We start from the raw sequence: 19,733 nt of genomic DNA on the forward strand, positions 1-19,733 counted from the left end.
TAGAGTGTACATTGGTACAACCAGTTTGGAAAATTCTTTAACATAATCTACTAGACCTATCATATATATATATACACACATATATATATTTTTTTCCTTGAGACGGAGTGTTGCTCTGTCACCCAGGCTGGAATGCACTGGTGCAATCTCGGCTCACTGCCACCTCTGCCTCCCTGGTTCAAGCAATTCTCCTGCTGCAGCCTTCCCGAGTAGCTGGGATTACAAGTGCACACCACTGCGCCCAGCTGATTTTTTGTATTTTTAGTAGAGACCAGGTTTTACCATGTTGGCCAGGGTGGTCTTAAACTCCTGACCTCATGATCCGCCCACCTCAGCCTCCCAAAGTGCTGGGTTTACAGGCATGAGCCATAGTACCTTGCCTAGAGATAAACATATTAAACCTTATGATAGAACAATTCTATTCCTTATATATACTCAACATAAATAAGTGGTTATGTCCACTGAAAGTCATGCAGAATAATATTCAATTCAGCTTTATTCAGAATAGCAAAAACTGGAGACAAATGTTCATTGACAACAAAATGAATGCATAAATTGTGGGATATTTATACAATATAATATACAACAATATTAATTTTTAAAGCAAGAACTATGGATACATGCAGCATTGTGGCTGAATCTTACAGGGACCACCACACTTTACTTGGATTCAAGCTCTTTGCACTGCAGTAAGCAAATTGCCCAATGCAGACAGCTGGGTAGTCATGGAGCTTACCCTGTTAATTTCCTTTCTCTCAGAGATCTCAATCTTGTATTTCCTGCTATTCATTGTCTAAAAACAACTACCTCATGTGTTTTTGTCTGGTTTTCAGTTATTTGTGGCAACAGGACTAGTCCAGTACCAATTACTCCATCACAGCCAGAAGTAGAAATCCTGAGTCACTTTTAAGAGGAAGAACTGCACTTAGGAAACTGGTTGTTGGGGTTGAGAGTGGAATGATGATTAGATGACTGCAGGAGTCTTTACTCAGACTGGCATTATCACACACAACATATAGGTGGAAATGTGACTAGCAGATTTTTGATATGGTGTGATTAAGATGCTGTCATAATTCAACAGCCCTTCATGCTAAAAACTCCCAATAAACTAGGTATTGACAGAACATATCTCAAAATAATAAGAGCTATTTATGACAAACCCACAGCCAATATCATACTGAACAGACAAAAACTGGAAGCATTCCCTTTGAAAACCAGCACGAGACAAGGATACCCTCTCTCATTACTCCTATTCAACATAGTATTGAAAGTTCTGGCCAGGGCAATCAGGCAAGAGAAAGAAATAAAGGGTATTAAATTGGTAAAGAGGAGGTCAAACTGTCTCTGTTTGCAGATGACATAGCTATATATTTAGAAAACCTCATCATCTCAGCCCAAATTTTCCTAAGCTGATAAGTGACTTCAGCAAAGTCTCAGGATACAAACTCAATGTGCAAAAATCACAAGCATTTCTATACACCAATAACAGACAGAGAGCCAATCAAGAATGAACTCCCATTCACAATTGCTACAAAGAGAATAAAATACCTAGGAATACAACTTACAAGGGATGTGAAGGATCTCTTCAAGGAGAGCTACAAACCACAGCTCAAGGAAATAAGAAAGGACACAAACATATGGAAAAACATTCCATGGTCATGGATAGGAAGAATCAATATCATGAAAATGGTCATACTGTCCAAAGTAATTTATAGATTCAATGTTATCCCCATCAAGCTACCATTAACTTTCTTCACAGAATTGGAAAAACTGCTTTAAGTTTCATATGGAACCAAAAAAGATCCTGCATAGCCAAGACAATCCTAAGCAAAAAGAACAAAGCTGAAGGCATCACGCTAGCTGACTTCAAACTGTACAACAAGGCTACAGTAACAGAAACAGCATGGTACTGGTACCAAAACAAATATATAGACCAATGGAACAGAACAGAGGGCTCAGAAATAACACCACACATCTACAGCCATCTGATCTTTGACAAACCTGACAAAAACAAGCAATGCAGAAAGGATTCCCTATTTAATAAATGGTCTTGGGAAACCTAGCTAGCCATATGCAGAAAGCTGAAACTGAATCCCTTTCTTACACCTAATACAAAAATTAACTCAAGTTGGATTAAAGACTTAAATGTAAGACCTAAAACCATAAAAACCTTTTTTAAAAACCCTAGGCAATACCGTTCAGGACATAGGCATGGGCAAAGACTTCATGACCAAAAGCAATGGCAACAAAAGCCAAAATTGACAAATGGGATCTAATTAAACTTCAGAGCTTCTGAGCAGCAAAAGAAGCTATCATCAGAGTGAACAGGCAACCTACAGAATTGGAGAAAATTTTTGCAATCTACCCATCTAACAAAGGGCTAATAGCCAGAATCTACAAAGAACTTAAACAGATTTACAAGAAAAAAAAACAAACAATCCCATCAAAAAGTGGGAGAAGGATATGAACAGACACATCTCAAAAGAAGACATTTATGCAGCCGACAAACATATGAAAAAAAGCTCATCTATACTGGCCATTAGAGAAATGAAAATCAAAACCACATTGAGATACCATCTCACACCAGTTAGAATGGCGATCATTAAAAAGTCTGGAAACAACAGATGCTGGAGAGGATGGGGAGAAATAGGAACGCTTTTACACTGTTGGTGGGAGCGTAAATTAGTTCAACCATTGTGGAAGACAGTGTGGCAATTCCTCAAGGATGTAGAACTAGAAATACCATTTGACTCAGCAATACTGTTACTGGGTATATACCCAAAGGATTATAAATCATTCCACAATAAAGACACATGTACACGTATGTTTATTGCAGCACTGTTCACAATAACAAAGAATTGGAGCCAACCAAAATGCCCATTAATGGTAGACTGGATAAAGGAAGTGTGGCAAATATACATCATGGAATACTATGCAGCCATAAAAAAGGATGAGTTTATGTCCTTTGCAGGGACATAGATGAAGCTGGAAGCTATAATTCTTAGCAAACTAACACAAGAACAGAAAAACAAACACCACATGTTCTCACTCATTAGTGGGAGCTGAACAATGAGAACACGTGGATGCAGGGAAGGAAACATCATACACTGGGGCCTGTTGGGGGTAGGGAGCTAAAGGAGGGATAGCATTAGGAGAAATACCTAATGTAGATCATGGGTTGATGGGTGCAGCAAACCACCATGGCACGTGTATACCTATGTAACAAACCTGCACATTCTGCCCATGTACCCCAGAACTTAAAGTATAATAACAATAATAATAATAAAAAAAGATGCTGTCATAGTTAAAGGCTAAGCCACTATAACAGATGCCTCAAAATGCAATGACTTAAATTAAATAGAAGTTTATTTCTGTTTTGTGGAATAGTCCAGTAATGTAGATAGTAGGACTGCTCTGCTCTGTGAAGTCCTGCAGAAACATTGGCTGGCTAAGCAACTCTGCCTGCCAGTCATACCTAACTTTCAAGGCTGCATTCATTATTACCATATATAGCAGGTTAGAAGTAGGAAGAATAAGTGTAATGCACATACCCAATGTTTTAAGTCAAAACCCAAAAGTGGCATGCATTACTTTTGCTTACATTCTATTGGCAAGAATTAGTCACATTGCCCATACCTAGCTACAAAGTGGGTTGAGAAATATAGTTGACAACTGGGTATTTGTTCAGCTAAATTTCTAGGATAGTGATCAGAATCAAGGCAAGGTTGTCCTTCTTACCCTTCCTTTCAACATTATACTGAAAGTCCCAGCGAATTCAATAAGACAAGAAAAGAAAATAAGAGGTATACTGATTGGGAATGAAGAAATAAAACTGTCTTTGTTCCAACATGACACGATCTTCTATGTAGAAAAGCCAAAAGAATGGACCAAAAAAAGATATAATAAAAGGCCTCTTGGAACTAATAAGCAATTATAGCAAGGTTGCAGTATACAACGTTCATATATGAAAGTCAATTGCATTCCTATACAAACAGTCCCCAGCTTACAATGTTTCAACTTACAATGGTGCAAAAGTGATTGGCAAACATAAAGTTTCAGATTGTAACCACTGGTGATTCTTTGTCCAAAGACTCTCTGGGCTGCATTTCAGACTTACAACATTTCCAGCATGGGTCTATTGGTATACAACTCCACTGTAAATCAAGGAGCATCTACATACAGCAATGCACAAGTGGAATTTGAAATTACAAACACAAGAGTATTGACAGCAACCCCTCCTCATGAAACACTTAGATATAAATCTGACAAAGTACAATATCTATATGAGGAAAATTACAAAACTCTGATGGAAAAAAATCAAAGAACTAAGTAAATTGAGAGATATTCTATGTCCCTGGATAGGAAGACTCAATATTGTCAATATGTCAGTTCTTCCCAACTTGATCAACAGTCAATGAAATTTTAGTCAAAATCCCAGCAAGTGATTTTGTGAATATCAACAAATTAATTCTAAAATTTATGTGGGGGACAAAAGACTCAGAATAGCCAACACAATATTGAAAGAGAACAAAGTTGGAGGATTAAGATTTCACAACTTCAAGACTTATTTTTAAGCTACAATAATAATACCACAATTAAAACTCTGTGATAATGTCAAAAGAATAGACAACTAGACCAAGGGAACAGAATACACAGCCCAGAAATAATCCCAGATAAATAAAGCAGTCTATTAGGTATCCACAGGGGATTGGTTCCTGAATCTCCTACAGATAGCAAAATCCACAGATGCTCAACTCTGTGATCTAAAATGGCATAGTATTTGCATATTACCTATGCACATGCCTCTGGGTACTTTAAATAATCTCTAGATTACTTATAATACTCAATACAACATAAATGCTATGTATTAGGTTGGTGCAAAAGTAATTGCAGTTTTTGCCATTACTTTGAAAAGTAAAAACCACAATTACTTTTGCACCAACCTAATAAATAGTTGTTATACTGTATTGTTTAGGGAACATGCTCAGTATATTTCTAATATTTTTTGATCCATGCTTAGTTGAATCAATGGATGTGGAACCCATGAATATGAAGGGCTGAATGTATAATCAACTGATCTTTGACAAAGGAGCAAAGGCAACACAATGGAGAAAATATAGTTTTTCAACAAATGGTGCTAGGACAACTGGAAATCCACATTTTAAAAAAGGAATCTAGACACAGACTACACCCTACACAAAAATTAACTGAAAATATCCCTGAGGAGTACATTGAATTAAAAAAAAATTAACTCAAAATGGATCATTGACCTAAATGTAAAATGCAAAACTATAAATCTACTAGAAGATAACGTAGGAGAAAATCTAGATGAACTTGGGTTTGATGATGATATAACTAACACCAAAGGCACAATGCATGAAAAAAATATATAAGTGAATTTCATTAAAAGAAAGAACTTCTGCTTTGTAAAATACAATGTCAAGAGAGTACAAAGACAAGTCTTAGAAAATGGGAGAAAATATTTGCAGTAAACTCATTTGATAAAGGACTATTATCCAAAATACACAAAGAACTCTTTCGACTCAGCCAGGGCTGGTAGCATGAGACTATAATTCCAGGTATTTGGGAGGCTGAGGCAGAAAAGTCTCTTAAGCCCAGGGGTTTGAGACTAGCCTGGGCAACATGGAGAGATACCATCTCGAAAAATGAGAGTTTTTTAAGCTCAACAATAGGAAAGCAAACAACTCATTGAGAAATAGTTCAAAGATCTTAACTGACACCTCATTAAAGAAGATATACAGATGGCAAATGAGCATATGAAAAGATCCTCCACGTTATAAGTCATCAGGGAAATACAAGTTAAAACAATAATGACATACCACTGCACACCTACTAGAATGACCAAAATCTGGAACACTGACAACAGGAAACACTGGTGAGAATGTGGACCCACAAGAACTCTCATGGGAAGCCAAAATGGAAGCCACTTTGGAAGACAATTTGTTGGTTTTTTACAAAACTAAACATATTCTTAACATAAGACCAGCATTAGTATTTATTTAAAGGAGCTGAAAACAAAAACACATGTATGTTTATAGCTGTTTTATTCATAATTGCCAAAACTTGAAAGCAACCAAGAAGTCTTTCAGTAGGTGAATGGATAAACGGGTGCATCCAGACAATGAACTATTTATTCAGTTTAAAAAAAAAAAAAAAATGATCCATGAAGCCATGAAAAGACATGGAAGATGGCCGGGTGCGGTGGTTCACATCTGTAATCCCAGCACTTTGAGAGGCCAAGGCAGGCAGATCACTTGAGGTCAAGCATTCAAGACCAGCCTGACCAAGATGGTGAAACCCCATCTCTACTAAAAATACAAAAAAAATTAGCTGGGCATAGTGGCGTGCACCTGTAATCCCAGCTATTCGGGAGACTGAGGCAGAAGAATCAGTTGAACCTTGGAGGCAGAGGTTGCAGTGAGCCGAGATCACACCACTGCACTCCAGACTGGGTGACAGAGTGAGTCTCCATCTCAAAAAAAAGAAAAAAAAAAGACACAGAAGAAATGTAAATGCATATTACTAAGTTAAAGAAGCCAGTGTGAAAAGGCTACATATTGTATGATTCTAACTGCAGAACATTCTGGGAAAGGCAAAATTATGGAGATAGTGAAAAGGCCAGTGGTTGCCAGGGGTTGGAAGGAGGGAGGGTTGAATAGCTGGAGCACAGAGGATTTTTAGGGCAGTGAAACGACTCTGTATGGTACTACAATGATGGATACATGCCATTATACATTTGTTCAAATTCATAGAATGTATGGCACCAAGAATAAACCCTAATGTAAACTCTGGACTTTGGTTGACTATAACATGTCAATATAGGTTCATCAATTGTAACACACATACCACCCTGTGGGGAATGTTGATACTGGGGGGCTATACATGTGTGGGGGTAGGGTGTATATGGGACACCTCTGTACCTTCTATTTTTTGCTGTGAACATAAGAGCTCTAAAAAAAGGTCTAACATTTTTTAAAACTTTGAAATTTAGTATAATGGAATAATGGATTGCAGCTGGGGGAGGCAATTAGCAGTCTGCCTTGGATGCCTGTGGGTCATCCAAGTGAGATGTCCAGCAGCTAGTCTGTTTGCAGATCTGGTATTGCATAGCGTGTTCTGGACTGGAGATGCAGATTCAGAAGCCATCAGCATGTATATGGGAGTCAAAGATATCAGTATTGATGAAATCACCCAAATGAATTAAAAACTGGAACAGAATTCTAGGAAAACAATAACTCTGAAGAAGCAGAGGAGGAAGAACATTTCAGGAAGGAAATTATGAAGTAAAGATCAGAGAAGTAGGTGAAAATCAGATAGAGTAGTACCACAGAAGCTCAAGGGAAAGGAATTTCAAGGAGGAAGTGCTCAACACAGTCGCCATAGGCAGAGAGCTAAGATAAAATAAGCATGAAAATGCACTCACTGGATTTAACTATTAATTCAAATAGATATAATCCAATTAATATAGGAATAAATAAATAACTATCAAATTAAGTATTAAAGGCCTAAAGTTTAAATAATGGAAACAAAAGGGCAGATTACGACAATGGAAGAAAATGATTTTTAGTGGGGATATAGCTGAAACAAGGCTGACTATGAGTTGATAATTGTTGAAGTTGGGTAGATGAGAATTAACCATATTAATCTCTCTACTTTTGTAGATAATTGAAATTTCCCAAGAAAATAAGGTTTAAAAAACTCTCTTCCTCCTAAAAAAGGAAAGCCACAGACTGAGAGAAAACATTTGCAATAAATATATTTGACAAAGGACTCATATCTAAAACATATAAAGAACTCCTATGATTCAATAAGAAAAAGATAGACAGCAACCCAATAGAAAAACTGGCAAAAGATTTTAACAAGCACTTCCCAAAAGAGGTTTTCAAATGACTAATAAACATATGACAATAGTCTTAGCCCCGTTAGTCACTGGAGAAATGCAAATTTTTTTTCATTTAACTTTTATTTTAGGTTCAGGAGTACATGTGCAGGTTTGTTATATAGGTAAACTCATGTCACAGGGGCTTGTCGTACAGATTATTTCATCACTTAGGTACTAGTGAATACACAATAGCTATTTGTTCTGCTTCTCTCTCTCCTCTCACCCTCCACCTTCGCTTAGGCCCCGGTGTCTACTGTTCCCCTCTTTGTGTCCATGAGTTTTCATCATTTAGCTGTCATTTATAAGACAGAACATGTGGCATTTTGTTTTTTGTTCTTGCGTTATTTTACTAAGGATAATGGCCTCCAGCTACATCCATATTTCTGCAAAAGATGTGATCTTGTTTTTCTTTTTGTTGTTGTTAGACGGAGTTTTTTTCTGTATTGCCCAGGCTGGAGTGCAATGGCACGATCTTTTCCTCATTGCTTGGTTTTGTCAGCTTTGTCAAAGATCAGATGGTTGTAGATGTGTGGTGTTATTTCTGAGGCCTCTGTTTTGTTCCATTGGTCTATGTGTCTGTCTCTATTACAAAACTGTTTTGGCTCCTGTAGCCCTGTCGTATAGTTTGAAGTCAGGTAATATGATGCCTCCAGCTTTGTTGGTTTTGCTTAGGATTGCCTTGGCTATTCGGGCTCTTTTTTGGTTCCATGTGAATTTTAAAATAATTTTTTTCTAGTTCTGTAAAGAATACCATTGTTAGATTGATATGAATAGCACTGAATCTGTATATTGCTTTGGGTACTATGGCCATTTTTATGATATTTTTCTTTCTATCCATGAGCATAGACCATTTTTCCATTTGTTTGTGTCAGCTCTGGTTTCTTTGAGCAGAGTTTTGTTATTCTTTTTTTTTTTTGAGACGGAGTTTCACTCATGTTACCCAGGCTGGAGTGCAATGGCGCGATCTCGGCTCACCGCAACCTCCGCCTCCTGGGTTTAGGCAATTCTCCTGCCTCAGCCTCCTGAGTAGCTGGGATTACAGGCACGCGCCACCATGCCCAGCTAATTTTTTGTACTTTTAGTAGAGACGGGGTTTCACCATGTTGACCAGGATGGTCTCGATCTCTTGACCTCGTGATCCACCCGCCTTGGCCTCCCAAAGTACTGGGATTACAGGCTTGAGCCACCGCGCCCGGCTGTTATTCTTATTGTAGAGATCTTCCACCTTCCTGGTTAGCTGTATTCATAGGTACTTTTTTCTTTTTGTGGCAATTGTGAATGCAATTGTATTCCTGATTTGGCCCTCAGCTTGGCTCTTATTGGTGTACGGGAATGAGAAATGCAAATTAAAACCCCAAAAGATACCTCTATACAGTAACCAAAAATGCTAATATGAAAAAATATATGTAACTTCAAATGCAGTAAGAATATGAAACACTGGAACTTTCTTATACCACTGAAGAAAATGTAAATTGGTACAACCACTTTAGAAAATGATTCATGTTTACCAAAAATGAACATAGGCACACTCAATAACACAACACCCTCAAGAGAAATGTGAATATATATGAACCAAAATTATATACAAGAATATTCATTGAAGTACTGTCTTTTTTGTTTTCTTGTTTTCATTATTTTTATTTATAGTAGTGCTATTTGTAATTGCCAAAAACTGAAAATAAGCTAGATTGCTCATCACAATAGAATGAATAACTAACTATACATTGTGGTGTGTTCATACAATTCTACACAGTACTGAAGATGAACAAGCTACTACTACATATGAAAGAGATAAACCTCACAATGTAAATAAAAGAAACTATAGGCAAATGTCTACATCCTATATGATTTAAATAGTATAACATTTAAAAAGAGGCAAAACGAATCCATGAATGTAGAAGTTATCATAGGGATTACATTTGAGGAGGAATGTGAAGGTGGAACCTCCCTCTGTTTCCTTATGAATGTGGCAATTGTTCTGTTCCTTTATCTGGGTGATAGGTTACATCAGGGTGTTGATTTTGTGACAAATTAATAATCTTCATATTTGAAACTTCATATCTGAAACTTGTGTACCTTCATGTTTGAAACTGGTACACTTTAATGAAGATATATTGCCCTTCAATAAAAACTTTAACTAAAGGGATAAAATAATATATTTTCCCTAGATGGCTGGAAATGGCTAAACAAAGAAGAGTTGGTAAAGATGCTGCACACTAGTTCCATTTCTTTCCTCTCCCAGCCCTCTCCTTTTTAGCTAATTAATACATGCTATGAGACTTCAAAAGCCCTTTTCACTTCCTACATGTGGTTTGCCCTATAGGAATATTATTTCAGAAAATTCTACTACTGCATTCAGACTGTGGAATAATTCTCAGATAACATGTAGCTAATAGTTAACACACATGTTCCTTGACTAAAAACTCCAAGCTGTTTAAACAAAATCTAGGACTCTGAAGACATACGTTTTTCCAGAATGAGTTAATTAGATACATTCCTGCTTAGGCTAAAGAAATACAACTGAATGAATTATTGCAGGCTTTTCTAATCCTTAGAAATCTTTGAAATTGTAAAGGGTCTTTAATTTCTGCATAGCTCAATCTAGTGCATATTATGCAACAAATTCTCTTTTGCTTTAGCAGTGTTACCCCTCATCCTTTTCATGCTTTGGTAGTACTACTTCTCATCCTTCCCACAGCCACAAAAATACAGCAAAGTCTGTGTAAATCTGCCCTTGTTCAGTAATAGCAGAGGATATGCTTGGCTGAAGCAAAAGAAAGCTGCCTTTCGTGCCTCCTATTCCCTTTTTTGGAGATGTTCAGGGTAGTGGAATGAGTTTGGTGCTGAACTCATGAGGAAGATCTTTAACATCTTACATTCACAGTTTTCTCTCTAAATAAAAATCCTGGTTAAATATGAGCCATTTTGATGAATAATGGAAATATCATATTTCAGAGCAAATAGGTTCTATTAGAACTAGCTTTTTTAAAAAGATAAACTCCTGACTCATCCTGCCTCCCAAAGATGATGACTGGGAGGTGTCCAACAAAGTGTCCAGATCTGGGCTTTCAGCCCTTGCTGTTGCTGCGTTGCCTTTTCTGTGGATCCTGGCAGGTGGAATGTTTGTAGATTTTTGCAAATGTAGCATGCCTTTTGTTAGATGATAAGTGTGCCAATTTGTAACAAGGACATAAAAGAATCTAAATTCATAGAGAAAACTGACTAAATGACCTTCACATTTGCTTCTGACAATCATATTCTATTATTTTAAACAGACAAACTGTAAGAATCACATTGTTTTTTTCCTCACCAAACAAATTTAGGTACTTTTAAAGCAAAGCAATATACATCAAGGTTGGTCACCAAGTTCACCACTTTCAAAACGAATAAATAATTTTAACAAGATGGTTTTAAAATTCCAAGATATTGCCATGTTTGGCATTTTGAGAGGTATCTCTTACCCGAGCCTCTGGCAACAAAACTAGGAGTCAGCTTGAGGAATGCTGTTCCAGAAACCTACTGTTTTAGCCACTTGGCTCAGAAATTAAGTAAAAATAAATGGAGAGCACTTAAACAATAAAAACAAAAGCTGCCCTGAAAATATCAAGAAGCTCTAACTTTCCTTTTGCTGTGCCTGAAACCCTACTACTTCGTCTTTCTGAAAGGACCTCACAAACATGGCCCTAGACTCTTTTATCAACAAATGGACGGCATTCTGAAAGCAACTTCCCCAATGAAAAGAGCTCACAGAATTTTAGAACAGTAGTGACACTAAATACACACTGTACGTGAACATCTTTTTTTTTTTTTTTTTAATTTTTTTTTTTAGACGGAGTTTCGCTCTTGTTACCCAGGCTGGAGTGCAATGGCGCGATCTCGGGTCACCGCAACCTCCGCCTCCTGGGTTCAGGCAATTCTCCTGCCTCAGCCTCCTGAGTAGCTGGGATTACAGGCACGTGCCACCATGCCCAGCTAATTTTTTGTATTTTTAGTAGAGACGGGGTTTCACCATGTTGACCAGGATGGTCAAATACCCCAGGATTCGGAGCGTGCTGCTGCGGGGGGGGAGGGGGGACTGTAATAAGGGTGGGCGGGGGGAGGGGCCTGCCGCCAAAGCCCGCTCAGGGGCGGAGGACGGGGCTCCTGAGCCACCTTCCCCGCAGACCTTCCCAGCCATCCCAGAGCCAGAACATTATTTTTATATTATATAACTGATGGCATGGTTTAAGGCAAAACTGGTGAGACAGGCCATTAACCATATTTTATTCCTCCCACGTTCAAGCGATTCTCCTGCCTTAGCCCCCCAAGTATCTGGGACTACAGGCATTCACGCCACCACACCTGGTTAATTTTTGTATTTCTTAGAAATTGAGTTCCACCATGTTGCCCAGGCTGGTATTGAACTCCTAAGCTCAAGGGATCTGCCTGTCTTAGCCTTCATTAACCTTTTATAAGGGAATCCAGGAACCAGATTTCTGTCCTTCTCACTCCATTCCCCAAAATGAGTTTTCCTAGAAACAGAAACTTTTCACTTTGCCAAAACAGTTCAAAGTTAACTTTTTTAAATTTTATAAAATGAATCTTCCTGATTTCTTGCACAGATGGTACTGGTAAAATATTTTTCTTGGTGATGCAGAGTCATTGTTGGCAAGATAGTGACATCCTTTCAAGACATTTGTTACTGCACTACCTGGCCACAAACTACTGTCTTTTGTTTTGTTTCTTCATACCTTCCATCATTTCCATCAAAATTTGTAACTATGACTTCTTTGGCCTGCCTCTGGCAGGCCCCTCCCCTACTCCGCAGCTTCTATAGGTGTGACTCCTGAAGACTAAGAAGCCAGGTCAACAAGTTCATTGAAACCTATGCAAAGTAAAATAAATTCTCTCAGGCTCCTCATTCATTAAGTAGATGCTTATGAATTAGAAAACATTTGCATGCCTTTGACATCTCTTTAGAGCATTTATTCTTTAGGTGCTTCTCTATTTTTAAGCTTACTTTTGTTCTTCATTATTAGATAAATATGCTATAAATTTAGTTAAGTATTCTCTAGGTCAACACTAAGTGTATTTTAAAAGAGGTTGTAAATAAGAGTATTCAAAAACCATTTAACATCTAATGTAAGGAGTCTATTATCCCATTACGCACATAAACGAAGGGAATTTGACAGTAACAAGTGTCAGGGATACCTTGTTTTACTGTACAGTGCACCACAGATACTGTGGGTTTTTTTCTTTTTGCTCTTGGAGTTTTGCTCTTGTCAGCCAGGCTGGACTGCAATGGGGCAATCTCTGCTCACTGCAACCTCTGCCTACCCGTTTCAAGTGATTCTCTTGCTTCAGTCTCCCGAGTAGCTGGGATTACCACCATGCCCAAGAAATTTTTTTATTTTTAGTAGAGACAGGGTTTAGCCAAGTTGGCCAGGCTGGTTTTGAACTCCTGACCTCAGGTGATCCACCCACCTTGGCTTCTCAGAGTGTTGGGATTACAGGTGTGAGCCACTGCCAGATACTGTGTTTTTTTCACAAATTGAAGGTTTGTTGTGATCTTGTGTCAAGCAATTCTATCAGTGCCATTTTTCCAACAGCATGTGCTCACTTCGTGTCTTCATGTCACATCTTGGTAATTGTAGCAATATATCAAACTTTTTCACTATGATTATATCTGTATGATGATCTGTAATCCATGATCATTGACGTTACTATTGCAACTGTTTTGGGGCATCAAGAACTGAACCCATATAATACAGAGAACTTAACCGATAAATACTGTGTGTATTCTAACTGCTCCACTGGCCAGCCATCTCCAATTAGGCAAATTAATGGCTTCTAAGTGTTCAAGTGAAAAGAGTTGCAGGTCTCACATTAAATCAAAAGCTAGAAATAATTAACCTTAGTGAGGAAGCCATGTTGAAAACTGAGAGAGGCCAAATGCTAGGTCTCTTGTGCCAAACAGCCAAGTTGTGAATGCAAAAGAAAGGTTCCTGAAGGAAATTAAAAGTGCTACTCCAGTGAACGTATAAGTGATAAGAAAATGAAACAGCCTTATTGCTGATATGAAGAGAGCTGTAGCGGTCTGGATAGAAGATCAAACTAGCCGCAAAATTCCCTTAAGCCAACGCCTAATCCAGTGCAAGACCCCAACTCTTTTCAGTGCTGAAGGCTGAGAGAAGTGAGGAAGCTGCAGAGGAAAAGTTGGAAGGTAGCAGAGGTTGGTTGATTCATGATGTTTAAGGAAAGTGGCCGTCTCCATAACATAAAAGTGCAAGGTGAAGCCACAAGTGCTGATGTAGAAGCTGCAGCAAGTTATCCTGAAGGTGACCACACTAAACAACAGATTTTCAGTGTAGGCAAAAGAGGTTTCTATTGGAAGAAGATGCCATTTAGAACTTTCACAGCTGGAGAGAAGTCAACACGTAATTTCAAAGCTTCAAAGGACAGGCCAACTCTTTAGTTAGGGATTAATACAGCTGGTGACTTTAAGTTGAAGCCAATGCCCGTTAACCATCCTCCAAGTCCTAGGACCCTTAAAAATTATGCTACATCTACTCTGCCTGTGCTCTATGAATGAACAACAGAACCTGGACGACAGCACATCTGTTTACAGCATGGCTCACTGATGAGACTTACTGCTCAGAAAAAAAGATTGTTTGAAATATTACTGCTTGTTGACAATGTGCCTGGTCTCCCAAGAGCTCTGATGGAACTCTACAGGGAGATTGTTTTCATGCCTGCTAATGTATAGTAACATCCATTCTTCAGGAGTAATTTTTATTTTTAGTCTTATTATTTAAGAAATACAGTTCATAAGGCTATAGCTGCCATAGATAGTGGTTTCTCTGATGAATCTGGGCAAAGTAAATTGAAAATCTTCTGGAAAGTATTCATAATTATAGATGTCATTAACATTCATGATTCATGGCGAGGAGGTCAAAATATCACCATTAACAGGAGTTTGGAAGAAGTTGATTCCAATCCTATGGATGACTTTGGGAAAGTAACTACAGATGTGTTGGACATGGCAAGAGAACAAGAAGTGGAGCCTAAAAATGTGACCGAATTGTGCAATCTCATGTTAAAACTTGAGTGGATGAGGAGTTGCTTCTTATGGATGAGCAAAATGACTTTTTTTTTTTTTAAGATAAAAGGTACTCTTCGTGAAAATGCTGTGCACATCGTTAAAATGACAAGAAAGGACTTAGAATAGTATACAAACTTAGTTGATGAAGCAGCAGCAGGACTTGAGAGGACTGACTTCAATTTTGAAAAAGTTCTGTGGGTAAAATACTATCAGACAGCATCATCACACGTTACAGAGAACTCTTTTGTGAAAGAAGAGTCAATGGATAGAGTCGTCTTCATTGTCACAGCCACCCCAACTTTCAGCAACGACCACCCTGCTCAGTCAGCAGACATCAACATTGAAGCAAAACCCTCCCCCAGCACATGATTACAACTTGCTGAAGGCTCGGGTGATCATTAACATTTTTTTAGCAATAAAATATTTTAAAATTAAGGTATGTACATTTTAAAAGACATAATGCTGGCCAGGTGTGGTGGCTCATGCCTGTAATTTCAGCACTTAGGGAGGCCAAGGCAGGCGGCTCGCCTGAAGTCAGGATTTCAAGACCAGCCTGGCCAAACTGATGAAACTCTCTGTCTACTAAAAATATAAAAAATAGCCGGGCATGGTGGTGGGCACCTGTGATCCCAGTTAATTGGGAGGCTGAGGCAGGAGAATCACTTGAACCTGAGAGGTGGAGGTTGCAGTGAGCCAAGATCACGCCACTGCACTCCAGCCTGGACAATAGAGTGAGACTCTGACTCAAAAACAAAAAAAATTTTTTTTAAATAAATAAGTAAAAGGTAGAGCATACACACTTCTGCTCTAATCACTCCTGACTCAAACTTTCCCGGGGCCCTGAAGACATGCAAATTTGAAAGCTTTGTCCTAGTCACATCTGTAACAATCTGGATTGTCCTGAGTTCTTGATCATCTCTTAAATGGGAATTCCTTCTTCTCTACCTGTTGCACAGAGATTTTATGAAGTAAAATAACCTAGTATAAATAAAACAATAACATCTTTTGATGAGACTTTACATCATTACAAAAAATGTAATAATTTTACATCATTACATTTAATTACAAAAAATTAAATGAAAAGATTGCCTAAATTGATCATGCTAATAAATTTAATTATTGACAACAAAGAACAAGAATGACTAAAACACAGATGATTCAAAAGCATTTTAACAAATTTCAATTTATTCTTCTCTAAATTTTTAATCAGATCCAGTAGCAAAAGTACCTAACACCTCATCTTTCTCTACCTCATGTCCCTTTGGTAGAATTTTAAGGAATAATAAAATGGCCAAGGAGGAAAATGTGGGAGAGCGAGGAGAAAGATCACATGAATAATCTGCCAGGCTCTCAAATAATCTAAGGAATAGAAGAAAAGAAGTATGTAACTATGGAGAAAAATTAAGTTTTTGGCTTAGAGCAGGCCATAAATATTAATATTTTTGTCACTACTAATGGGCACTAAAAATATAATCTCTTCTGTTAAATCTTTTCCACCTATTCAAAATGGATAGTAAAAAGTTTGGTAAAAACTGGGTGTGGTGGCTCATGCTTGTAATCCCAGCACTCTGGGAAGCTGATGTGGGCAGATCACTTGAGGTCAGGAGTTCAAGACCAACTTGGCCAACATGGTGAAACCCCGTCTCTACTAAAAATACAAAAATTAGCCAGGTGCAGTGGTATGTGCCTGTAATCCCAGCTACTCAGGAGGCTGAGACAGGAGAATCACTTGAAACTGGGAGGAAGAGGTTGCAGTGACCCAAGATTGTGCCCCCACACTCCAGCCTGGGTGACAGAGCAAGACTCTGTCTCAAAAATCAATAAATAAATCAATAAATAAAAGTTTGGTAAAGGGAAAAATTAAAATAGATTATCAAAGTTCAAGCCAACAATTATTGACTGAATATCTAGTCTGGGTCTAATATGTTAAGAATATAAGAGTAGATTATAGTGTTACTCCTGCCCTCTGGGAGCTTACCATCCTTAAAGAAAGAAAAGACTACACAAGAAATTATTAGATAAGGCAGTAGAAAAACTCTTGATCAGAAAAAAATCAACCTACTATTACAGTTAATCATAGAGTTCAGTAACTACAAAGCCCACATACTTGAAATCCGTAGTTCATTACATGTGATAGGTTGTTCTAAGAATTCAATGTTTTCTTTTAAACACAGCTGAAGTTTAGTCTGTCAACCTTAAACATTTCCTTCAGTGCTCCACCTCTAGGAAAATCTGACAAAAGCATTATTACTTGTTGTGCTTAACAATTAAGCGATGAGTCAAGGTCACCTGGAGACATGTACCTTTGGCAATTATTTTCCCTCCGATCTTACTGTAGTATTTTAATTGCACATCTAACATTGAAAATGTATTATGTCTATTTTGTGCCCTCACTGTGGATACTTGGATGAATAAAACACAGCTTCTACCATAAAGGAGCTCACCAAAGACACAGAGTTTAATTCAATGCTGCTAAGTGTGACAGGTATGTATATGGCATCACTGGGATATGGAGGAAGGGCACACATCGGTTTGCTCCACTGTTGATGATGCTAAGTTTGATCATCAACAATGGAGCAACATCAACAAAATATAAAATGAATGCATATCAAATTTCTAGAGAAACTGGGATTTTGCCAGGCAAAGCAGAGAGGAAGGGGTGAGAATGTCAGATAGAGGGAATAGCAAAGCACCAAGTTAGGAAAAATGAGAGCATGAGCCTGGGCCACAAGCAGAATACAGTGTCATGATGAGTATAAGAGGTAGGCCAGGAGCAGATGATGAACCTTGAAAGCCAGTGTTAGAGATTGGTTTATTTTCCAAGTTAGTAGTCTCCAACGTATGGCGTGCCCTGGAATACTGGAGAAATTTTGATTCTATTCAAAAATTTCTATGCTTTTGTGTACATTTCATATGCATGCACATGTGTGCATATATGTATATAAATATACACATGCATATATACACACGTATATATATATAATTTTTAATTCACTGAAGTCAGGACCTTAATTAAGAGGATGACTGGGGGTGGGATAAATGAATAAAAAAGCTCTTTTAGGCTTCTTAAGTACTTAAAAACATCCAGGAGGAGCTGTCCAGCAGATAGCTATAAATGAAAGTGAAGCTCTGGGAGGGGCCTTTGCTTAGACATGTAGATTTAGAAGACATCCAATGAAGAGAGAAAAAAAAATCAGTGAATCAATGACAGAACCTTGGGAAACACTAATATTTACAATAATGTGAGCACTTAAATTTTTTTTAATTTGTTTTTATGTTCATATTTGAGAACTGTGAATGATTACTTTTTTCAAAAGTAAAATGAGAGCACAAGAAGCTGTGCTTGCACTTTTACTTAAAAACTCCTAAATATTACTACAAAGTAACTGCCAGGCCTTATTATTCCATTAGCATATAAAAGTGAGACACAATGCATCATGAAGGGGAAAAATGTTTGTTAGTAGTCTAGCAGTAATTCAGAATGAAAAAAATTTCTTGCCATTTTGTGGGGATTCAATTAAGGATTTTAGAAGTCTACCATGAAATGGGCACTTTGAAGAAATGGCTGATTACAGGGCTAGCTCAGAGAAAATACAAAGTGAACCTCGGATACCTTGTGTCAAAAAGTAAGGAAGTGCTTCAAGATTAAGGAACTGTTAATGAGACATAAGAGCTGGCTTAGAGAGGCTCTATGTCTCTCAGTAGCCAAATCTGAAACGATTTGAAAATCGAGAATAATAAATTCTAACACATAAGATATTTTTAAAAATCTGTGAATCTAAAGTGTGAAAGAAAAATAGAAAGTTCTTGTTCACAAAAAAGTCAGCCAATAAATGTAGAATGAATGATGGTATTAGAAAACCCCCATCTTAAGGCCGGGCGTGGTGGTTCGTGCTTGTAATTCCAGCACTTTGGGAGGCCGAGGAGGGTGGATTACCTGAGGTCAGCAGTTCAAGACCAACCTGGCCAATATGGTGAAACCCCGCTTCTATAAAAAAAAAAAAAAAAAAAGAAAACCCCCATCTTAGGCACACTGGCTCATGCCTGTAATCCCAGCACTTTGAGAAGCTAAGGCAGGTGGATCACTTGAGCCCAGGAGTTCAAGACCAGCCTGGCACCATGGTGAAACTGTCTCTACCAAAAACAAAACAAAACAAAAATTAGCTAAATGTGGTGCCACACACCTGTGGTCCCCCTTACCCAGGCAGTTGAGGCTGCAGTGAGCGGTGATCATGCCAATGCAGCTTGTGTTGCAGAGCAAACCCCTGTCTTGAAATTAATAAATAAAATCCCCATGTTACAACTCCCATTTAATAACTGATTGATGCAAAGAATCAGCAGATGTTAAAGCCATTGGGTTAGATTGTTAAGGAACGGGATATTTGCATAGTCTCAACAGGTTCCTTCTTAAAGTGAAAATGTATCTTAGAATGGAAAGATAAGGAAAATATCACTTTAACCAAATGTCACCAACAATGGGGCAAACTGACATGTGCCTCCTGATGCCATTTAGATTTATAGGAAGTACATATCTTCTAGGCAATATCCTTTAATTAAATCAAATCATGAAAGAAACAGACAAATCTAGAATGTAGAACATTCTATAAGTCAACCAGCCTGTAGTCTCCAAAAATGTTAGTACCAGAAAAAGTCAATTAGCAAGGCTTGATGGCTTGTGTCTGTAACCCCAGCTACTTGGGAGGATCACTTGAGCCTAGGAGCTCAATACCAGTCTAGGCAATATGGGAA

The 19,733-nt window shown here is 38.0% G+C and overlaps 1 protein-coding gene across 3 annotated transcripts in view; it reads right to left on the minus strand.

Moving 5' to 3' along the window:
- The window catches only part of LOC116526889 (E3 ubiquitin-protein ligase RNF103), a 115,297-nt gene that overhangs the window by 72,319 nt on the left and 23,245 nt on the right, over positions 1–19,733 (minus strand). Inside the window, exon 4 of one of the 3 annotated variants that reach the window (XM_032243605.1) lies at positions 9,108–9,218. The exons of the other annotated variants lie outside the window; for them this stretch is intronic. Within the exon in view, the coding sequence (XP_032099496.1) occupies positions 9,137–9,218 (82 nt within the window). The 3' untranslated portion in view covers positions 9,108–9,136. Of the gene's footprint in view, positions 1–9,107; positions 9,219–19,733 lie in introns of those variants that run through there. 3 annotated transcript variants of the gene reach the window in all.

The sequence above is a fragment of the Sapajus apella genome, unplaced genomic scaffold, assembly GCF_009761245.1.
Source record: "Sapajus apella isolate SASKATOON/1434 unplaced genomic scaffold, GSC_monkey_1.0 scaffold52, whole genome shotgun sequence".
Lineage (NCBI taxonomy): Eukaryota > Metazoa > Chordata > Mammalia > Primates > Cebidae > Sapajus > Sapajus apella.